This window comes from Actinia tenebrosa, unplaced genomic scaffold (genome assembly GCF_029948245.1).
Source record: "Actinia tenebrosa isolate PJP-AT-01 unplaced genomic scaffold, QUT_ActTen_1.0 PGA_scaffold2__45_contigs__length_23673736, whole genome shotgun sequence".
In the NCBI taxonomy this organism is placed as follows: domain Eukaryota; kingdom Metazoa; phylum Cnidaria; class Anthozoa; order Actiniaria; family Actiniidae; genus Actinia; species Actinia tenebrosa.
The window spans coordinates 22207601-22226129 of NW_028292579.1; the positions used below are offsets into that span (position 1 = coordinate 22207601).

At 41.7% G+C, this 18529-nt stretch overlaps 2 protein-coding genes across 2 annotated transcripts; one reads left to right on the forward strand and one right to left on the reverse strand.

Moving 5' to 3' along the window:
• The first annotated feature begins 4875 nt into the window (after positions 1 to 4875).
• LOC116292073 (uncharacterized) lies at positions 4876 to 9824 on the forward strand. The gene is made up of 4 exons (XM_031699311.2): positions 4876 to 5920; positions 6047 to 6112; positions 6188 to 6568; positions 6692 to 9824. The coding sequence occupies exons 1-4, from the start codon at positions 5663 to 5665 to the stop codon at positions 9773 to 9775; spliced, it is 3789 nt and encodes a 1262-aa protein (XP_031555171.2). The 5' UTR covers positions 4876 to 5662; the 3' UTR covers positions 9776 to 9824.
• Positions 9825 to 12381: 2557 nt separating this feature from the next.
• On the reverse strand, positions 12382 to 16826 carry LOC148909616 (uncharacterized). The gene is made up of 4 exons (XM_089034606.1): positions 16286 to 16826; positions 16094 to 16159; positions 15638 to 16018; positions 12382 to 15514 (listed from the first exon to the last, which is right to left on the reverse strand). The coding sequence occupies exons 1-4, from the start codon at positions 16541 to 16543 to the stop codon at positions 12431 to 12433; spliced, it is 3789 nt and encodes a 1262-aa protein (XP_088890732.1). The 5' UTR covers positions 16544 to 16826; the 3' UTR covers positions 12382 to 12430.
• Between the last annotated feature and the right edge of the window lie 1703 nt (positions 16827 to 18529).

Consider the following 18529-nt stretch of genomic DNA (forward strand, 5'->3'; position numbering starts at 1 on the left):
TTACCCCCAAATGCTCGTGACCCCTGGTCTAGGTGAACTGCAGGATTCGGATGGAAAGCGCATAAAGTGCTGGCAGAAAGGATATCAACGCGGTCAACCCGACTTGTTAATTCTTAATGCACACGTGCGATACCGTGGCTTCTGCGTAGAGCTGAAGACCCCTAAAGGCAACGGGGTATTATCTGAGGACCAACGTCGCCTGTTGCACGAATACGAAAGAAATGGTTATAAAGTAATGATCAGCAACGATTACGACGACATCTGCAGAGCCATCACGGAGTATGCACAAGGAATGCGTTTACCATGTAGGTGGTGCTGTAAGCGCTTTAAGAACGCGGACACTCTAAAGACGCATCTTAAAATGTTTCATAGAATATATGGCGTTTGAGGCTGTGAGGCAGATACACTGGAAAGACTTAAAGGAGGGCGTTACCTACGAAATAAAAAATTATGTAGTCTTTGAAGATATTGATAGGCTACGGTTGTTATTGGCGCATGAGGGTGTCACGTACAGCCTGTGGGCGCCGGATCGCGTCCGATACGTGATAGAGGGGCAGGAGTTTACGCATCTGAGGTCGTATGGGAAGAAGGATGGTCGCTGGGCGTTTGACGTCGCAAAGTGCGTCCTTCCTTCGCCTCTATGTGGTTAGACGCGTCTAAAGCGTCGTTTAAGTGGGGTTCGTCGACAATGAGGGCCGGCGACTCTTTTTTAACACAGTCAGCAGGGGGTTCGCACGTAATACAGTCCATATATTGAAAGGGCGATTAGGAATCCTCCAGGCTATCATATATCCTTGTCAGAAACCCTCGTAGAATGTTAAGGATGAGGTTGTTATCTTGTTAAGTAGGGTCGGAAACTATCTCAGAAACCCCCTCAGAATGTTAAGGATGTAGTTGTTATCTTGTTAAGCAGTTAGAGATGTGTTCCTCTTCTCTGACGCATCCGCAGCGGTCACACTCCTGCCTCCAATATTCTCTGTTAGTCCATGGAATTCCTTCGGTGCGCTCAAAGAAAGGAAATGTATGGATTATCTTCCTATGGTAGTCTATTCTATTCCTTAGATATTCCTCTTTATGTTCACAACGACTCATAATATCACCGCACTGGTAACAATCTACTCCTTCCATGTCGTAGGTCCTAGAAAGGAATCGATAAGTCTCCTCATGCCTCTTTCTATGTGTCTGAAGACGTTGGCGGCTGCTAAGTATCTTATCACAGAAACTACACTGCCTAGTCCTACAGCAAACCCCTCTTTTCAGATGTTGCTGCATTTCCTGAAGAGTGCTGAATTCCTTATTACAATCCTTACAGGCGCTTCTACAGACGCGTCTTTCCTGGTGTTGCTGCATCTTTTGAACGGTGCTGAATTCCTTATTACAATCCTTACAAACCCTACTAATTGGCTTCTTTGTGCAAACTCCATGCCGAACATGGTATTGCAGTCTTTGCTTGGTGCTAAACACCCTCTTACACATCAAACAGTCCATATATACTTAACTATATCTTAGCCTCCATTTAACATCCTTTAACAAGATAACAACACATTCCTCAACATCCTATGGGCATCTCAGAATAGTTTCCAGCCCTACTTAACAAGATAACAACTTTATCCTCAACATCCTACGGGGGTTTTTTGAGGAGTTTCGTACCCTACTTAACAAGATAACAACTTCGTCCTCAACATCCTACGGGGGTTTTTTGAGGAGTTTCGAACACTTGTCCACGCAATTTACATAGGATATTTCATAAAGTCCTTCACAGACTCTTTTGCCCACGTTGCCATCGTTATCAGCGCGCCAAACCGTTCTGCGCGCTTTAGACCACACATTTCCTCATAAAGCTCCTTTACGCGTTCATTCAGCCGGTCTATCTCCTCCCTTTGCATTTCGACCGTCCTCTCCAGGTCTGACTTTTCTTTAACGATGTTAACCATTGCTTTGACCGCTTCCACGGGCTCCATATATGTCAGGGAACAAGTTCCCTTCGAAAGAAGGGATATAATGGATCCGAACCATATTCCTTGTAACGCTCTGATAGTAGGACCCACCGGCTGCGGAAAGACCCAGTTCGTGGTAGAGCAGCTATTAGGACCCTTTAGATACCGCTTCGACTACATAGTGCTGCTCTGCCCCACCTACGTGAATAACCGCACCTGGACGGGCATAGGAGTGAAAGATGACGACTTCTTCGTAGATATCTTAGACCCCAATGAGTTATCCAGCCATCTTAAGTTCTGGCACAAACAATTCCCTAAAGATACGCAAACCCTCCTCATACTGGATGACATTGCCTGCGGGGACGACGTAAAAAGGCGCACGTCAGAGCTCGTTAAACTCGCCTTTAGTGGTAGACATGACAATATTAGCGTTTGGTTGCTCTCGCAACAGCTTACCAGCGTCTCTAAGCCCTTTAGGGAAAACATAGGATCTCTCGTAGTATTTTATACTCCGAGCAAGTCAGACCTGGAAACCATCTTAAGCGACTATGGAGGCGAGATAAGCAAGGAACAGTTACACGAATACATGCGGCATCTAAAGACGCACCAGCATTCCAAGATGATCTTCTCTTTGAGGTTTCCCTACACGGTTGGAATCTTTGATTCCTAATGTATATGGAGATTGAGCAGCTGATAGATGAAGTCCCCACACAGTTAGATGAAAGTAACCTTAAGGAACAACTTAACATCCTGGTGTCTTCTGGGAAGTGCAAAGAAATGATAGGCAAGGAACTTACCCATGAGCAGGTTAATAAGTTGTCGGAAGAGGAGGTTAAGAAGTTCCATAAGAGGTACGAGGCCGCCCTTGCAAGTAAGACCACGGACGCCGTAGCAGACTCCGCTATCCGACTTGCGACTAAATTGCTTGGACTTGCGCTGCCCATAGACGACGTGGAGCAACTGCGGAAGGACATAAGCGAGGACTATGTCATCGCCCAAGAACTTAAGATAACCTGTGGGTGGTTGTCTTTGAAGTGTGGTAAGTTAATGGCAGTCGCCTCTGCGGCACTTCACATAGCTCAGCACGTCGACTTGAAGGAACTTGCGGGCACCTTTGGTGCCTCTTGGAAGGACTTCAAGAAGGACAGAGAAGTCGAGAGGGTCTTCCAGGCGGCACTTGCTGAGGTACCTGATCAAGTCGCCTCAAGTACTTAGTCAAGTCGTCCTCAGGAATTACCCAGGTCGCCTCAAGTACTTAGTCAAGTCGTCCTTTAAGTACTTAGTCAAGTCCTATTAAGTTACTTGTCAAGTCCTTCAAGTCCTTAGTATAAATGAGTGAAGCTGAATCGAAGGCGGAGGAACCCGAGCAAAAGATCACCAAGGCTAAATCTCCAGGCAGAGTCGCTGCCGGTAAGAAGCTCGCAGAGATGAACAGGAAGAACAAAGCCAAAAAAGAAGAAAAGGTGGAGGAAAGAGAAGAGGAATCCTTTATTAATCCTGGGTACGTCATCGGCGCGTTGGGAGTTGTTATAGCAGCAGGCAGCCTCTACTTGCAATGGCGGGCTACAAAGCCAAAAGTAGAACCCGTACATGTGACGCAGGAGCCCCCTATGAGAAGCAAGATACCCGTAATGGAGTAATAACCTTCTCGCTTTGTAATATAATGTCGACCGCGTTATTGAAAACTGTTGAAGAAGCAGCTATCATTACTTCCATCGTTGCGGGTATTGGTTGGGTAGGTAAGAAAGTGCTCAAAGAAGACTTTACTGAAGACCCAAGCAAGAGCTTCGCTAATTTTGCTAAGATGACCGCTGCCGTAGGCGGGGCTATCATGGTAAAGGATTACCTACGGAAGGAAAAGTACATTCCTCAGTAAGCGTAGCTTACTTCTAGAAGGGGACTTGTCCCCTGTAATATAAATGGCTAGTTTAATCGCAGGCGGAGTTATTGCAGCTTTAGCATTCACTGGAGCTAATTATGGTGGTCAGTATTTGGATAGATTAGTTAGAGGCGACAAAAGCGGAGAATTAGCCGCCGAAAGGAAGAGACACGACTTAGCGCTGGAGAAATATCAGCGAGACGTGGCGGCTTGGAATGAAAAAAGACAAGCTTACAGGGATTGGTTGGATAAGAACTACCAAGACAAGATGCAGGCAGACAAGAACTTCGAAAACACAGACTACGCCTTTAAACTTTATGCGCAGGCGCACCCCGCGGCATTAACGGGGTTAAAAAGGCCTCAGTTTAAGAATTACTACCAGCCTTCTAAGAAACAAAAAGACAATGAATTGGTCTTTGTAGGAGTCGCAGGGCTGGCAGGAGGCGTAGCTTTGGCGTATTTAGTCTAAGTAAGCAAGCTACGCTTGCTTCTAGAAGGGGACTTGTCCCCTGTAATATATGATCGTCTTTTTGGAAAGCGACAAGAATGACTTTACCACTTATTTGAATCCCCCCATCAAAGCCCATAAGGTTCGTCTGGTTAGTTGCTCTTTATACAATTCTTGGTACAATTTGATTGGCGGCTTTGTCGTTGTGGGTGCCAACAAACCAAAGTTGCCAGATTCCCATTACACCCCTATAACACTGGCTAAGGAGCTAGCAAAGCATGGATATACTCTTACCACAGGATTACCCCATGAAATGAAATTCAAGAAAAATAGTGGAAGCGCTAATTTAAAGGACAGTTCATTGGTAGAACTCCTGGGCCTTACTAGTACCACAATCAATGGTCAACTTGACGTAAAATGGAAAGTCCCCGCTAACTACGAAGTTCACTGCAGCCTGGTAAGCTCATACTTTAATGAAGGACCCAGTAATCTAATGTCCAAGTTTCCGCCTAAGGGTAATCCATTTGACCTGGTAGAATACGCTCCCATTTCTTTGTGCTAGTAGATATGAAATGAGAGTTCTACGCCATGTGGATCGTGGATCAACCCCCACCCCCATCAGGGTTTTTACAGAGGTGACGTAACGGCTATTCTAAGTGAGGTTCCAGTGAGGTAGGGGGAGGGGTGATCTACATCCAACCATCATGGGAAGACCGGCCGGCCGCCCGAGTAGAGGTTCTGATCGAAATCGGGGCCTGGAAAGGTTTGGGGAAGGTGTTTTAAAACACAATTCAAAATCCTTTGTTTAAAAAACGAAGTTTTTGAATTAATGAGCTGACTTCCTTTGTTGGAATGACATGTTTAATTAGCAGACTTAAATGAGAAGCTGTACTCATGTTTTAAGTGGTTTATATCGCCTAAGCCGCCTTTGTCGGAATCACTGACTAATGTTTAGTTGGCAGGAAGCTTTTGTTGGAGAGGATTAAATCCTGTGTTTCGGCGACTGGTGGTTAGGAGTTATGAATTAATGAGTCTAGCCTTTAGAAGTCAAAAGACGTTGGACAAGCGTTCTGATTGGGCCTACTTTTGAAGCCTTTTTGTTAGGATGATGTGTTTAATTAGCAGACTTAAATAAGAAGCTGTACTTATGTTTTAATTGGTTTATATCGCCTAAACCGCCTTTGTCGGAATCACTGACTAATGTTTAGTTGGCAGGAAGCTTTTGTTGGAGAAGATTAAATCCTGTGTTTCGGCGACTGGTGGTTAGGAGTTATGAATTAATGAGTCTAGCCTTTAGAAGTCATTTTAAGGACTATAAAATCGAAAAATTTCAGACTTTTAGTCACTACAAGCGAACCTTTGAAGAGTGTGGATCAAAACAAGCAAGTAAGTAAAAGGATGGCTTTTCACTGCGACGCATGCGACAAGTCTTTTACAGAAGAGACGAACTTAGTAAGGCACAAAAAGGCTATTCACAGTGGGCGATTATTCACCTGTGAACGATGCGGGAAACAGTTTAATCGGAAGGATGCCCTAAAAAGACATGAACAAGTCTGCGGAGGTGGCTCTTCAAAACGGAAAGTAGAGGAAAAAGGAAACGCCCCACCGACGAAAAAACAGAAGACAATGACCGAGGCAGAAATTATTGAATACGAGGTGAATATAATTCATAATCTAATTTTTGTTATAATCATGTAAACCACAGAATATGTCAATACCTCTACTAACCATAAGATACATAGTTTTTCAAGTCGTCTTATATACCAATTTTTTCGATTTCAGTTAGCAAACATACCGGCGGAGATGTATGAAGAATACGACGGAGAAATTCTGGGGGATAATGAAGTGGTAGGTAAGCCTCTATTATCTTCATATCGGATCTTTGTAGAGTAACTTTTTCTAAGAACTAATTCTTTTCTCTAGGATGATGTACAAATAGGTGGTGGAGAGACTGAAGAATGCGCGCTTGGTGGAAATGTGACCACGTTTAAATATAAACCCAACAAGAATGAAAAATATGATCTGTTGCTCACCCTGCGAGGAAAACGAAAGACCATCATCAAAAAACTGAAAACCCTGCTCAAAAAACATCGCGGGATTAAGTGGTTTCTGTGTGTTAAGGTGAAGATGGTTAAAACGAGCCCCGACGGTCAGGACCAGATCTCAACCCCCCATTTTCGCACCAAATGCTACACTACAGTCAATGATACAGAAATTGAAAAAAACTACGTGCATGGAATGGAAAAGATCAAGAACTCTTTCTTGGAATACCAGAGAGAAGGGTCTGGATGGTTATTGGAAGAGGTAATTAAATTGCACCATCGTTATAGCACAAAGGGGATCACTCGACCGGCGATGATTTTCTGCTGTATGTACATACATTAAAACTGTATATCACCGCTTAATAAAGTATTGTTGCTATCATAGGTGTTGGAAATCGATTTAGGAGTCGCTGCTTACACTCCTCTCGAGGGATCGAGTTACATACCTCTACCCAAGAAGATCAAAGACAAGAAAGCGGTGCTCAACATTCAAAATGAAGATGAAAAATGCTTTTTATGGTCATTACTAGCGGCGAAACACCCCACTCACTGGAGCCATCACGCAAACCGCGTCAACAATTATCAAAGGTATGAAGCTGAACTAAATATGTCAGGAATCGAGTACCCCGTTAAGATCAATCAAGTGAAAAAATTCGAGAACCAGAATAGAGAAATTAGTATCAATGTCTTTGGGTATGAAAATAAAGAGCTATTTCCCCTTTACATTACGAAAGAGAAGAAAGAATTACATGTGAATTTGTTACTGTTTTCTCAAGATGATACGCGTCACTACTGTTTAATCAGGGATTTAAGTAGACTACTAAGTAATCTTAATCAACACAATGGGCAGGCTTATTATTGTATGTATTGTTTGCATGGCTTTGTCAGGCGAGATTTGTTAGAAGATCACGAACCTCACTGTAGTAAACGCGGACCCCAGAAAATCAGACTGCCTGACGAAGACCATACAACACTGTCATACAATGACGTGCAAAAACAGTTAAAAGTACCATTTATCATTTATGCAGATTTCGAATCTATTTTAGTGAATTGTGATGATACAGAATTAGACCCTAGTACAAGTTTTACACAAAAAACGCAACATCATATACCCAGTGGGTTTTGTTACACTGTAGTATCTACTGTCGAGCAATATTGCTTCCCGCCTGTTCTCTATCGCGGGGAAGATTGTGTCGATAAGTGTTTAGACTGTTTGATTGAAGAACGAAAGCAGATAGGGGAAATCTTGAAGATGGTAGTACCCATGGACATTAGTGAAGAACAGGAGCGGGAGTTTCAGGCAGCAACCCTTTGTCACATTTGTAATGAGGAATTGGGCGCGGACAGGGTAAGGGATCATGATCATTTGACAGGGGTGTACAGGGGGGCGGCCCACAATGACTGTAACTTGAATTATAAGTTTACAGGAAAGATACCCGTTGTTCTTCACAATCTTCGTGGGTACGACTCACATTTAATTCTACAAAAACTCGGAAAAATCAAGGGAGAAAATATTAGTTGTATACCCAATAATACGGAAAAGTATATTTCATTTTCAGTTGGGGATTTAGTATTCATAGACTCACTTCAGTTTTTGAATAGCTCACTAGAGAAATTAGTAATGAATCTAAGTAAGGAAGGAGATGATAAGTTTAAGACCCTGAAGAAGTATGTGGAGAGTGAGAAGGTATCTCTCTTGTTGAGGAAGGGGGTGTACCCCTATGAATACATGAATAGTTTTGGCAAGTTTGAAGAAACCTGTTTACCCCGTATCGATTGCTTTTATAGTTCGTTGATGGGTAGCACGATTTCACAAGCAGACTACGAACATGCACAGAATGTATTTAGAGAATTTCAGTGTAGGAATCTAGGAGACTACCACGACTTGTATTTGAAATCGGACGTTTTACTGTTAGCAGATGTGTTTGAAAACTTTAGAGAAGTTTGTCTGGAGTACTACCAACTCGACCCAGGTCATTTTTACACCTCTCCCGGTCTTTCTTGGTTAGCATGTTTAAAGATGACTGGCGTGGAGTTGGAATTACTCACAGACCCCGATATGTATCTGTTTTTGGAGGAAGGGTTAAGGGGTGGGATTTCGATGATCACCCATCGATTTGCAAGAGCGAATAATCGCTATGTAGAAGGTTATAACCCAGAATTAGAAAATAATTATATCATGTATCTCGACGCAAACAATCTCTACGGTTGGGCTATGTCTGAAGCGCTCCCTGTTAATAACTTTGGATGGTTGAGTGACCCGGAAGTGGAAGAACTTCGCGAGAACCTCATGACCATCCCTGTAGATGGAGGTGAAGGATATATACTGGAAGTAGACCTCAGCTACCCCAAAGAACTACACGATTTTCATAATGACTACCCCCTAGCACCAGAAAGGCGAAAGGTAACAGAGGAAATGCTCTCTCCCTACTGTCAGCAACTTCTTGAGGACCTGAACCTTGGCGGTGCTCCCACAGACAAACTGGTACCTAACTTGAACGATAAGACGAAGTACGTTCTTCATCACCGCAACCTGAAACAGTACTTGTCACTGGGTATGAAACTGGAGAAAGTACACCGAGTGTTGGGGTTTGACCAATCTCCCTGGCTAAAGAAATACATCGACTTCAATACCGAAAAACGGAAAAGTGCAAGAAATGACTTTGAAAAAGACTTTTTCAAGTTGATGAACAACAGCGTGTTCGGCAAAACCATGGAGAACTTGAGGAAGCGAGTGAATGTGAAACTGGTCAACACGGAAAAGCAGCTTAAAAAACTGACAGCATCACCCCTCTTTGACTACTTCAGAATCTTTGATGAAAACTTGGTGGCAGTCAACATGAAGAAACCATCACTTTATTTAAATAGACCTATTTACATCGGGTTCAGTATTTTAGAATTGTCTAAAACCCTGATGTACGACTTTCATTATAATTACATCAAGCAGAAATACGGTACCCAGGCAACCCTACTGTTTACAGACACAGATTCCCTGTGTTATAACATCAAGACAGAGGACATCTACCAAGATATGTTTCAAGACCTTGACCTATTTGACACCTCAGAGTACCCTAGAGACCACCCCCTCTATAGTACAACAAACAAGAAGGTGATTGGTAAGATGAAGGACGAGACCCATGGGCTACCCATCAAAGAGTTTGTGGGTCTACGACCAAAAATGTACTCTCTTCTCTACGCTGAGGATGGTCGTGAGGTTGAGAAAAAAACTGCTAAGGGAATTGCGAAACAGGTGACGAAGCGGGATATCAGACATACCCACTATAGAGATTGTTTGTTTAAGCGAATGAGAACCATGGCTAACATGAAACAAATACGTAGCTATAAGCATCAAGTATTTACAATAAACTTAAACAAAGTGGGTCTTAGCCCTTATGATGATAAGCGCTACATCTTAGAGGATGGGGTGACTACTATAGCTCATGGTCATTACAAGACCAATGTAATATAATGGTACATTTATGATTGATACGTGTAAATAAACAATTGTAAAGTACAAAGTGTGTTCTTTTTATTTAGAGTTTTTAAAAATATGTCCCGGTGGTCTCAAATTGTCCCTATGATAGTACTAAATTGTCCCTGTCTTAACAGTTAAAATGTCCCCGTTTTATCAAATTGTCCCTGTGATAGTACTAAATTGTCCCTGTATTGTCAAGATATCCCTGTCTTAACAGTTAAAATGTCCCTGTAATATCAAAATGTCCCTGTAATATCAAAATGTCCCTGTCTTAACAGTTAAAATGTCCCCGTTTTATCAAATTGTCCCTGTCTTAACAGTTAAAATGTCCCGGTTTTATCAAACTGTCCCTGTAATTTCAAAATGTCCCGGTTATCAAACTTAAACAAAAAGTAAAAATGAAAAATAAAAAATAATAACATATAAAATGTCATGTCCCCAAAATATTGAAGCATTCATCATGGTAACACGATACCCTAAAGATTGTCCTGTACCAGGGTGTTTAAAAACAAATCTAGTCAAACTTTCTAATCATTTAGCAAATGTGCATTTCATGTCTAAAGAAGAAAGAAAACCCTATCTTCAAGAGGCAAGACTTTTTTTCAAAGAATATAAAAATGTGAACACTTTAGAGAGTAATCTAGTCCCTCATCAACCTCTGAACGTGATGGATGTTACTTTAAAACACCCAACAAACATCCAAGTGTGTGGTCCGACGTTTTGCGGCAAGTCCTACTGGACTGAAAAACTTTTAAGAAATGTGGATGAAATGTTTAGTGAAAAGATTGAAAAGATTGTGTACTGCTACGGTGAATTTCAACCGCGGTTCTTAGACATGGAAAGAGACATTCACAACATTCAATTTATTGAAGGATTTCCAGAAGATATTTATTCATTGTTCAATAACAAAGCTGGGATCTTGGTGTTGGATGATCTAATGAATGAAAGTACAAGTAAAGACTCGATGGTCAATGTGATAACGAGAGGCTGTCATCACCGCAACATTTCTACACTCTTCTTAGTTCAAAATCTTTTCCCACCAGGAAAACATTCAAGGACTCTCTCTTGTTCTTAATAGAGACCTTTTTATCTGCTAAAGTACGCAAGACTGTCTTGTATCTCCTGAGTTTCTTCTTCTGCTTTTCGTTAATGGGGACTATGCCCTTCAAAACGTTCAATGTCACTTCACAGATTGTTTTGATTAATTCTGAGTTACAGCACTTTAGAATAGCACGTCTTAGTTTCGGATTAGATTTAGCTAGTACGCGTAAAAAGTCTGCGTTGTCTCTTAGTCGACGAGACATCATCAAATGATGAGATTAAGTAATGACAGACGTTTATATGCGCCTGACATAAACCACATGTTGATCGTCCGGAAAGATTGAAGTTCGAAGACGGATTTTCTCAGAGGTTGATGGATGAAGGTCAAAGACCAGGTAGCCGTATGGATTTTGAACTGCGTCTTCATAACTCTCCATCACATATTTCGTAGCGTTAGGGAAGGCTTGCCTTGCTAAGATTGAAACTCCCAGAGAATCTCTAGGGTGTTTGAAAGCCACGATGTAGTGAGTGTTGAGTGAAATCGTCCTTGAATGTTTTCCTGGTGGGAAAAGATTTTGAACTAAGAAGAGTGTAGAAATGTTGCGGTGATGACAGCCTCTCGTTATCACATTGACCATCGAGTCTTTACTTGTACTTTCATTCATTAGATCATCCAACACCAAGATCCCAGCTTTGTTATTGAACAATGAATAAATATCTTCTGGAAATCCTTCAATAAATTGAATGTTGTGAATGTCTCTTTCCATGTCTAAGAACCGCGGTTGAAATTCACCGTAGCAGTACACAATCTTTTCAATCTTTTCACTAAACATTTCATCCACATTTCTTAAAAGTTTTTCAGTCCAGTAGGACTTGCCGCAAAACGTCGGACCACACACTTGGATGTTTGTTGGGTGTTTTAAAGTAACATCCATCACGTTCAGAGGTTGATGAGGGACTAGATTACTCTCTAAAGTGTTCACATTTTTATATTCTTTGAAAAAAAGTCTTGCCTCTTGAAGATAGGGTTTTCTTTCTTCTTTAGACATGAAATGCACATTTGCTAAATGATTAGAAAGTTTGACTAGATTTGTTTTTAAACACCCTGGTACAGGACAATCTTTAGGGTATCGTGTTACCATGATGAATGCTTCAATATTTTGGGGACATGACATTTTATATGTTATTATTTTTTATTTTTCATTTTTACTTTTTGTTTAAGTTTGATAACCGGGACATTTTGAAATTACAGGGACAGTTTGATAAAACCGGGACATTTTAACTGTTAAGACAGGGACAATTTGATAAAACGGGGACATTTTAACTGTTAAGACAGGGACATTTTGATATTACAGGGACATTTTGATATTACAGGGACATTTTAACTGTTAAGACAGGGATATCTTGACAATACAGGGACAATTTAGTACTATCACAGGGACAATTTGATAAAACGGGGACATTTTAACTGTTAAGACAGGGACAATTTAGTACTATCATAGGGACAATTTGAGACCACCGGGACATATTTTTAAAAACTCTAAATAAAAAGAACACACTTTGTACTTTACAATTGTTTATTTACACGTATCAATCATAAATGTACCATTATATTACATTGGTCTTGTAATGACCATGAGCTATAGTAGTCACCCCATCCTCTAAGATGTAGCGCTTATCATCATAAGGGCTAAGACCCACTTTGTTTAAGTTTATTGTAAATACTTGATGCTTATAGCTACGTATTTGTTTCATGTTAGCCATGGTTCTCATTCGCTTAAACAAACAATCTCTATAGTGGGTATGTCTGATATCCCGCTTCGTCACCTGTTTCGCAATTCCCTTAGCAGTTTTTTTCTCAACCTCACGACCATCCTCAGCGTAGAGAAGAGAGTACATTTTTGGTCGTAGACCCACAAACTCTTTGATGGGTAGCCCATGGGTCTCGTCCTTCATCTTACCAATCACCTTCTTGTTTGTTGTACTATAGAGGGGGTGGTCTCTAGGGTACTCTGAGGTGTCAAATAGGTCAAGGTCTTGAAACATATCTTGGTAGATGTCCTCTGTCTTGATGTTATAACACAGGGAATCTGTGTCTGTAAACAGTAGGGTTGCCTGGGTACCGTATTTCTGCTTGATGTAATTATAATGAAAGTCGTACATCAGGGTTTTAGACAATTCTAAAATACTGAACCCGATGTAAATAGGTCTATTTAAATAAAGTGATGGTTTCTTCATGTTGACTGCCACCAAGTTTTCATCAAAGATTCTGAAGTAGTCAAAGAGGGGTGATGCTGTCAGTTTTTTAAGCTGCTTTTCCGTGTTGACCAGTTTCACATTCACTCGCTTCCTCAAGTTCTCCATGGTTTTGCCGAACACGCTGTTGTTCATCAACTTGAAAAAGTCTTTTTCAAAGTCATTTCTTGCACTTTTCCGTTTTTCGGTATTGAAGTCGATGTATTTCTTTAGCCAGGGAGATTGGTCAAACCCCAACACTCGGTGTACTTTCTCCAGTTTCATACCCAGTGACAAGTACTGTTTCAGGTTGCGGTGATGAAGAACGTACTTCGTCTTATCGTTCAAGTTAGGTACCAGTTTGTCTGTGGGAGCACCGCCAAGGTTCAGGTCCTCAAGAAGTTGCTGACAGTAGGGAGAGAGCATTTCCTCTGTTACCTTTCGCCTTTCTGGTGCTAGGGGGTAGTCATTATGAAAATCGTGTAGTTCTTTGGGGTAGCTGAGGTCTACTTCCAGTATATATCCTTCACCTCCATCTACAGGGATGGTCATGAGGTTCTCGCGAAGTTCTTCCACTTCCGGGTCACTCAACCATCCAAAGTTATTAACAGGGAGCGCTTCAGACATAGCCCAACCGTAGAGATTGTTTGCGTCGAGATACATGATATAATTATTTTCTAATTCTGGGTTATAACCTTCTACATAGCGATTATTCGCTCTTGCAAATCGATGGGTGATCATCGAAATCCCACCCCTTAACCCTTCCTCCAAAAACAGATACATATCGGGGTCTGTGAGTAATTCCAACTCCACGCCAGTCATCTTTAAACATGCTAACCAAGAAAGACCGGGAGAGGTGTAAAAATGACCTGGGTCGAGTTGGTAGTACTCCAGACAAACTTCTCTAAAGTTTTCAAACACATCTGCTAACAGTAAAACGTCCGATTTCAAATACAAGTCGTGGTAGTCTCCTAGATTCCTACACTGAAATTCTCTAAATACATTCTGTGCATGTTCGTAGTCTGCTTGTGAAATCGTGCTACCCATCAACGAACTATAAAAGCAATCGATACGGGGTAAACAGGTTTCTTCAAACTTGCCAAAACTATTCATGTATTCATAGGGGTACACCCCCTTCCTCAACAAGAGAGATACCTTCTCACTCTCCACATACTTCTTCAGGGTCTTAAACTTATCATCTCCTTCCTTACTTAGATTCATTACTAATTTCTCTAGTGAGCTATTCAAAAACTGAAGTGAGTCTATGAATACTAAATCCCCAACTGAAAATGAAATATACTTTTCCGTATTATTGGGTATACAACTAATATTTTCTCCCTTGATTTTTCCGAGTTTTTGTAGAATTAAATGTGAGTCGTACCCACGAAGATTGTGAAGAACAACGGGTATCTTTCCTGTAAACTTATAATTCAAGTTACAGTCATTGTGGGCCGCCCCCCTGTACACCCCTGTCAAATGATCATGATCCCTTACCCTGTCCGCGCCCAATTCCTCATTACAAATGTGACAAAGGGTTGCTGCCTGAAACTCCCGCTCCTGTTCTTCACTAATGTCCATGGGTACTACCATCTTCAAGATTTCCCCTATCTGCTTTCGTTCTTCAATCAAACAGTCTAAACACTTATCGACACAATCTTCCCCGCGATAGAGAACAGGCGGGAAGCAATATTGCTCGACAGTAGATACTACAGTGTAACAAAACCCACTGGGTATATGATGTTGCGTTTTTTGTGTAAAACTTGTACTAGGGTCTAATTCTGTATCATCACAATTCACTAAAATAGATTCGAAATCTGCATAAATGATAAATGGTACTTTTAACTGTTTTTGCACGTCATTGTATGACAGTGTTGTATGGTCTTCGTCAGGCAGTCTGATTTTCTGGGGTCCGCGTTTACTACAGTGAGGTTCGTGATCTTCTAACAAATCTCGCCTGACAAAGCCATGCAAACAATACATACAATAATAAGCCTGCCCATTGTGTTGATTAAGATTACTTAGTAGTCTACTTAAATCCCTGATTAAACAGTAGTGACGCGTATCATCTTGAGAAAACAGTAACAAATTCACATGTAATTCTTTCTTCTCTTTCGTAATGTAAAGGGGAAATAGCTCTTTATTTTCATACCCAAAGACATTGATACTAATTTCTCTATTCTGGTTCTCGAATTTTTTCACTTGATTGATCTTAACGGGGTACTCGATTCCTGACATATTTAGTTCAGCTTCATACCTTTGATAATTGTTGACGCGGTTTGCGTGATGGCTCCAGTGAGTGGGGTGTTTCGCCGCTAGTAATGACCATAAAAAGCATTTTTCATCTTCATTTTGAATGTTGAGCACCGCTTTCTTGTCTTTGATCTTCTTGGGTAGAGGTATGTAACTCGATCCCTCGAGAGGAGTGTAAGCAGCGACTCCTAAATCGATTTCCAACACCTATGATAGCAACAATACTTTATTAAGCGGTGATATACAGTTTTAATGTATGTACATACAGCAGAAAATCATCGCCGATCGAGTGATCCCCTTTGTGCTATAACGATGGTGCAATTTAATTACCTCTTCCAATAACCATCCAGACCCTTCTCTCTGGTATTCCAAGAAAGAGTTCTTGATCTTTTCCATTCCATGCACGTAGTTTTTTTCAATTTCTGTATCATTGACTGTAGTGTAGCATTTGGTGCGAAAATGGGGGGTTGAGATCTGGTCCTGACCGTCGGGGCTCGTTTTAACCATCTTCACCTTAACACACAGAAACCACTTAATCCCGCGATGTTTTTTGAGCAGGGTTTTCAGTTTTTTGATGATGGTCTTTCGTTTTCCTCGCAGGGTGAGCAACAGATCATATTTTTCATTCTTGTTGGGTTTATATTTAAACGTGGTCACATTTCCACCAAGCGCGCATTCTTCAGTCTCTCCACCACCTATTTGTACATCATCCTAGAGAAAAGAATTAGTTCTTAGAAAAAGTTACTCTACAAAGATCCGATATGAAGATAATAGAGGCTTACCTACCACTTCATTATCCCCCAGAATTTCTCCGTCGTATTCTTCATACATCTCCGCCGGTATGTTTGCTAACTGAAATCGAAAAAATTGGTATATAAGACGACTTGAAAAACTATGTATCTTATGGTTAGTAGAGGTATTGACATATTCTGTGGTTTACATGATTATAACAAAAATTAGATTATGAATTATATTCACCTCGTATTCAATAATTTCTGCCTCGGTCATTGTCTTCTGTTTTTTCGTCGGTGGGGCGTTTCCTTTTTCCTCTACTTTCCGTTTTGAAGAGCCACCTCCGCAGACTTGTTCATGTCTTTTTAGGGCATCCTTCCGATTAAACTGTTTCCCGCATCGTTCACAGGTGAATAATCGCCCACTGTGAATAGCCTTTTTGTGCCTTACTAAGTTCGTCTCTTCTGTAAAAGACTTGTCGCATGCGTCGCAGTGAAAAGCCATCCTTTTACTTACTTGCTTGTTTTGATCCACACTCTTCAAAGGTTCGCTTGTAGTGACTAAAAGTCTGAAATTTTTCGATTTTATAGTCCTTAAAATGACTTCTAAAGGCTAGACTCATTAATTCATAACTCCTAACCACCAGTCGCCGAAACACAGGATTTAATCTTCTCCAACAAAAGCTTCCTGCCAACTAAACATTAGTCAGTGATTCCGACAAAGGCGGTTTAGGCGATATAAACCAATTAAAACATAAGTACAGCTTCTTATTTAAGTCTGCTAATTAAACACATCATCCTAACAAAAAGGCTTCAAAAGTAGGACCAATCAGAACGCTTGTCCAACGTCTTTTGACTTCTAAAGGCTAGACTCATTAATTCATAACTCCTAACCACCAGTCGCCGAAACACAGGATTTAATCCTCTCCAACAAAAGCTTCCTGCCAACTAAACATTAGTCAGTGATTCCGACAAAGGCGGCTTAGGCGATATAAACCACTTAAAACATGAGTACAGCTTCTCATTTAAGTCTGCTAATTAAACATGTCATTCCAACAAAGGAAGTCAGCTCATTAATTCAAAAACTTCGTTTTTTAAACAAAGGATTTTGAATTGTGTTTTAAAACACCTTCCCCAAACCTTTCCAGGCCCCGATTTCGATCAGAACCTCTACTCGGGCGGCCGGCCGGTCTTCCCATGATGGTTGGATGTAGATCACCCCTCCCCCTACCTCACTGGAACCTCACTTAGAATAGCCGTTACGTCACCTCTGTAAAAACCCTGATGGGGGTGGGGGTTGATCCACGATCCACATGATCCACGATCCACATGGCGTAGAACTCTCATTTCATATCTACTTGTGCTATGACTTGTCTAATTTGGTAGAAAGCATAAACATCACCATTAAAGTGGACGGAAAGACGGTGGATTTTAACGGACGTAAGATCAATCTCGTCCTGGAATTCATATAATGGGTCGAACTGAGGACAAGCTCAAAAGGATTTACTATGGACCTGAGGGCTATTGGAGAGGAGCGTCAGCTATCAAGAAACTCGCTACCGCGGCCAGGGTATCAGGAGAAATGGCTAAGAACTGGTTAAAAAAACAAACCCTCTGGCAGGTCTATCTTCCCGTGCCCAAGTACATTCCCAGGCCCAGCTTCACCGTAAATGCCCCCAGTGAAGTTCATCAGGCGGACTTGCTTTTCTTACCGCACGACAAGGTGAGAAAAAAGACCTATAGGTACGCTTTGACCGTAGTCGATATCGCAAGCAGATATAAGGACGCCGAACCCATAACCAGCAAGGATTCTGGGGAAGTCGCAGAAGCCCTAGGTAGGATTTATAAGCGCGTCTTGAAATGGCCCAAGCTGCTGCAAGTGGATGCGGGAACAGAGTTCATGGGCGTGGTTACTAAGACCCTGAAAGACCACGACACTAAGATTAGGAGAGCCGAAGCAGAGTACCACAGGGGTCAGAGCATCGTCGAAAGATTCAATAAGACCCTGGCCGAGCGCCTCCTTGGATACCAGTATTGGAAAGAGCTGGAAGATCCCTCCAAACGCAACAGGGAATGGACTCAGAGGCTCCCCCAGGTCGTCGCGGCTTTGAACAACGAGGCGGCCAGGGCTACGGGAATAAACCCCAAGGATGCCATAAAAAAGAAACACGTGGAACACAAGTCCTACATCAGAAGTTCAAGGGCGGTCTTCCCCCAGGAAAAGAGATTACGTGATGTCACGGTTCGATATCTTTATGAGCCGGGTGAATTAGAAGGAGGATCCAAAAGAGCTACGGATCCTAATTGGTCTTTGGAAACTTACCAGATCCGAAGTGCGATAGCTAAGAAGGGTCAGCCCATCTTGTATTATCTTCATGATGGTCCCACTCGTGGGTTCGTCAAAGAAGAACTGCTTATCGTGTGATGTCCGAATGCTATCGTATGGATACCATCATCACACATCCACCTCTTACCGTCAAATGCAGACAGT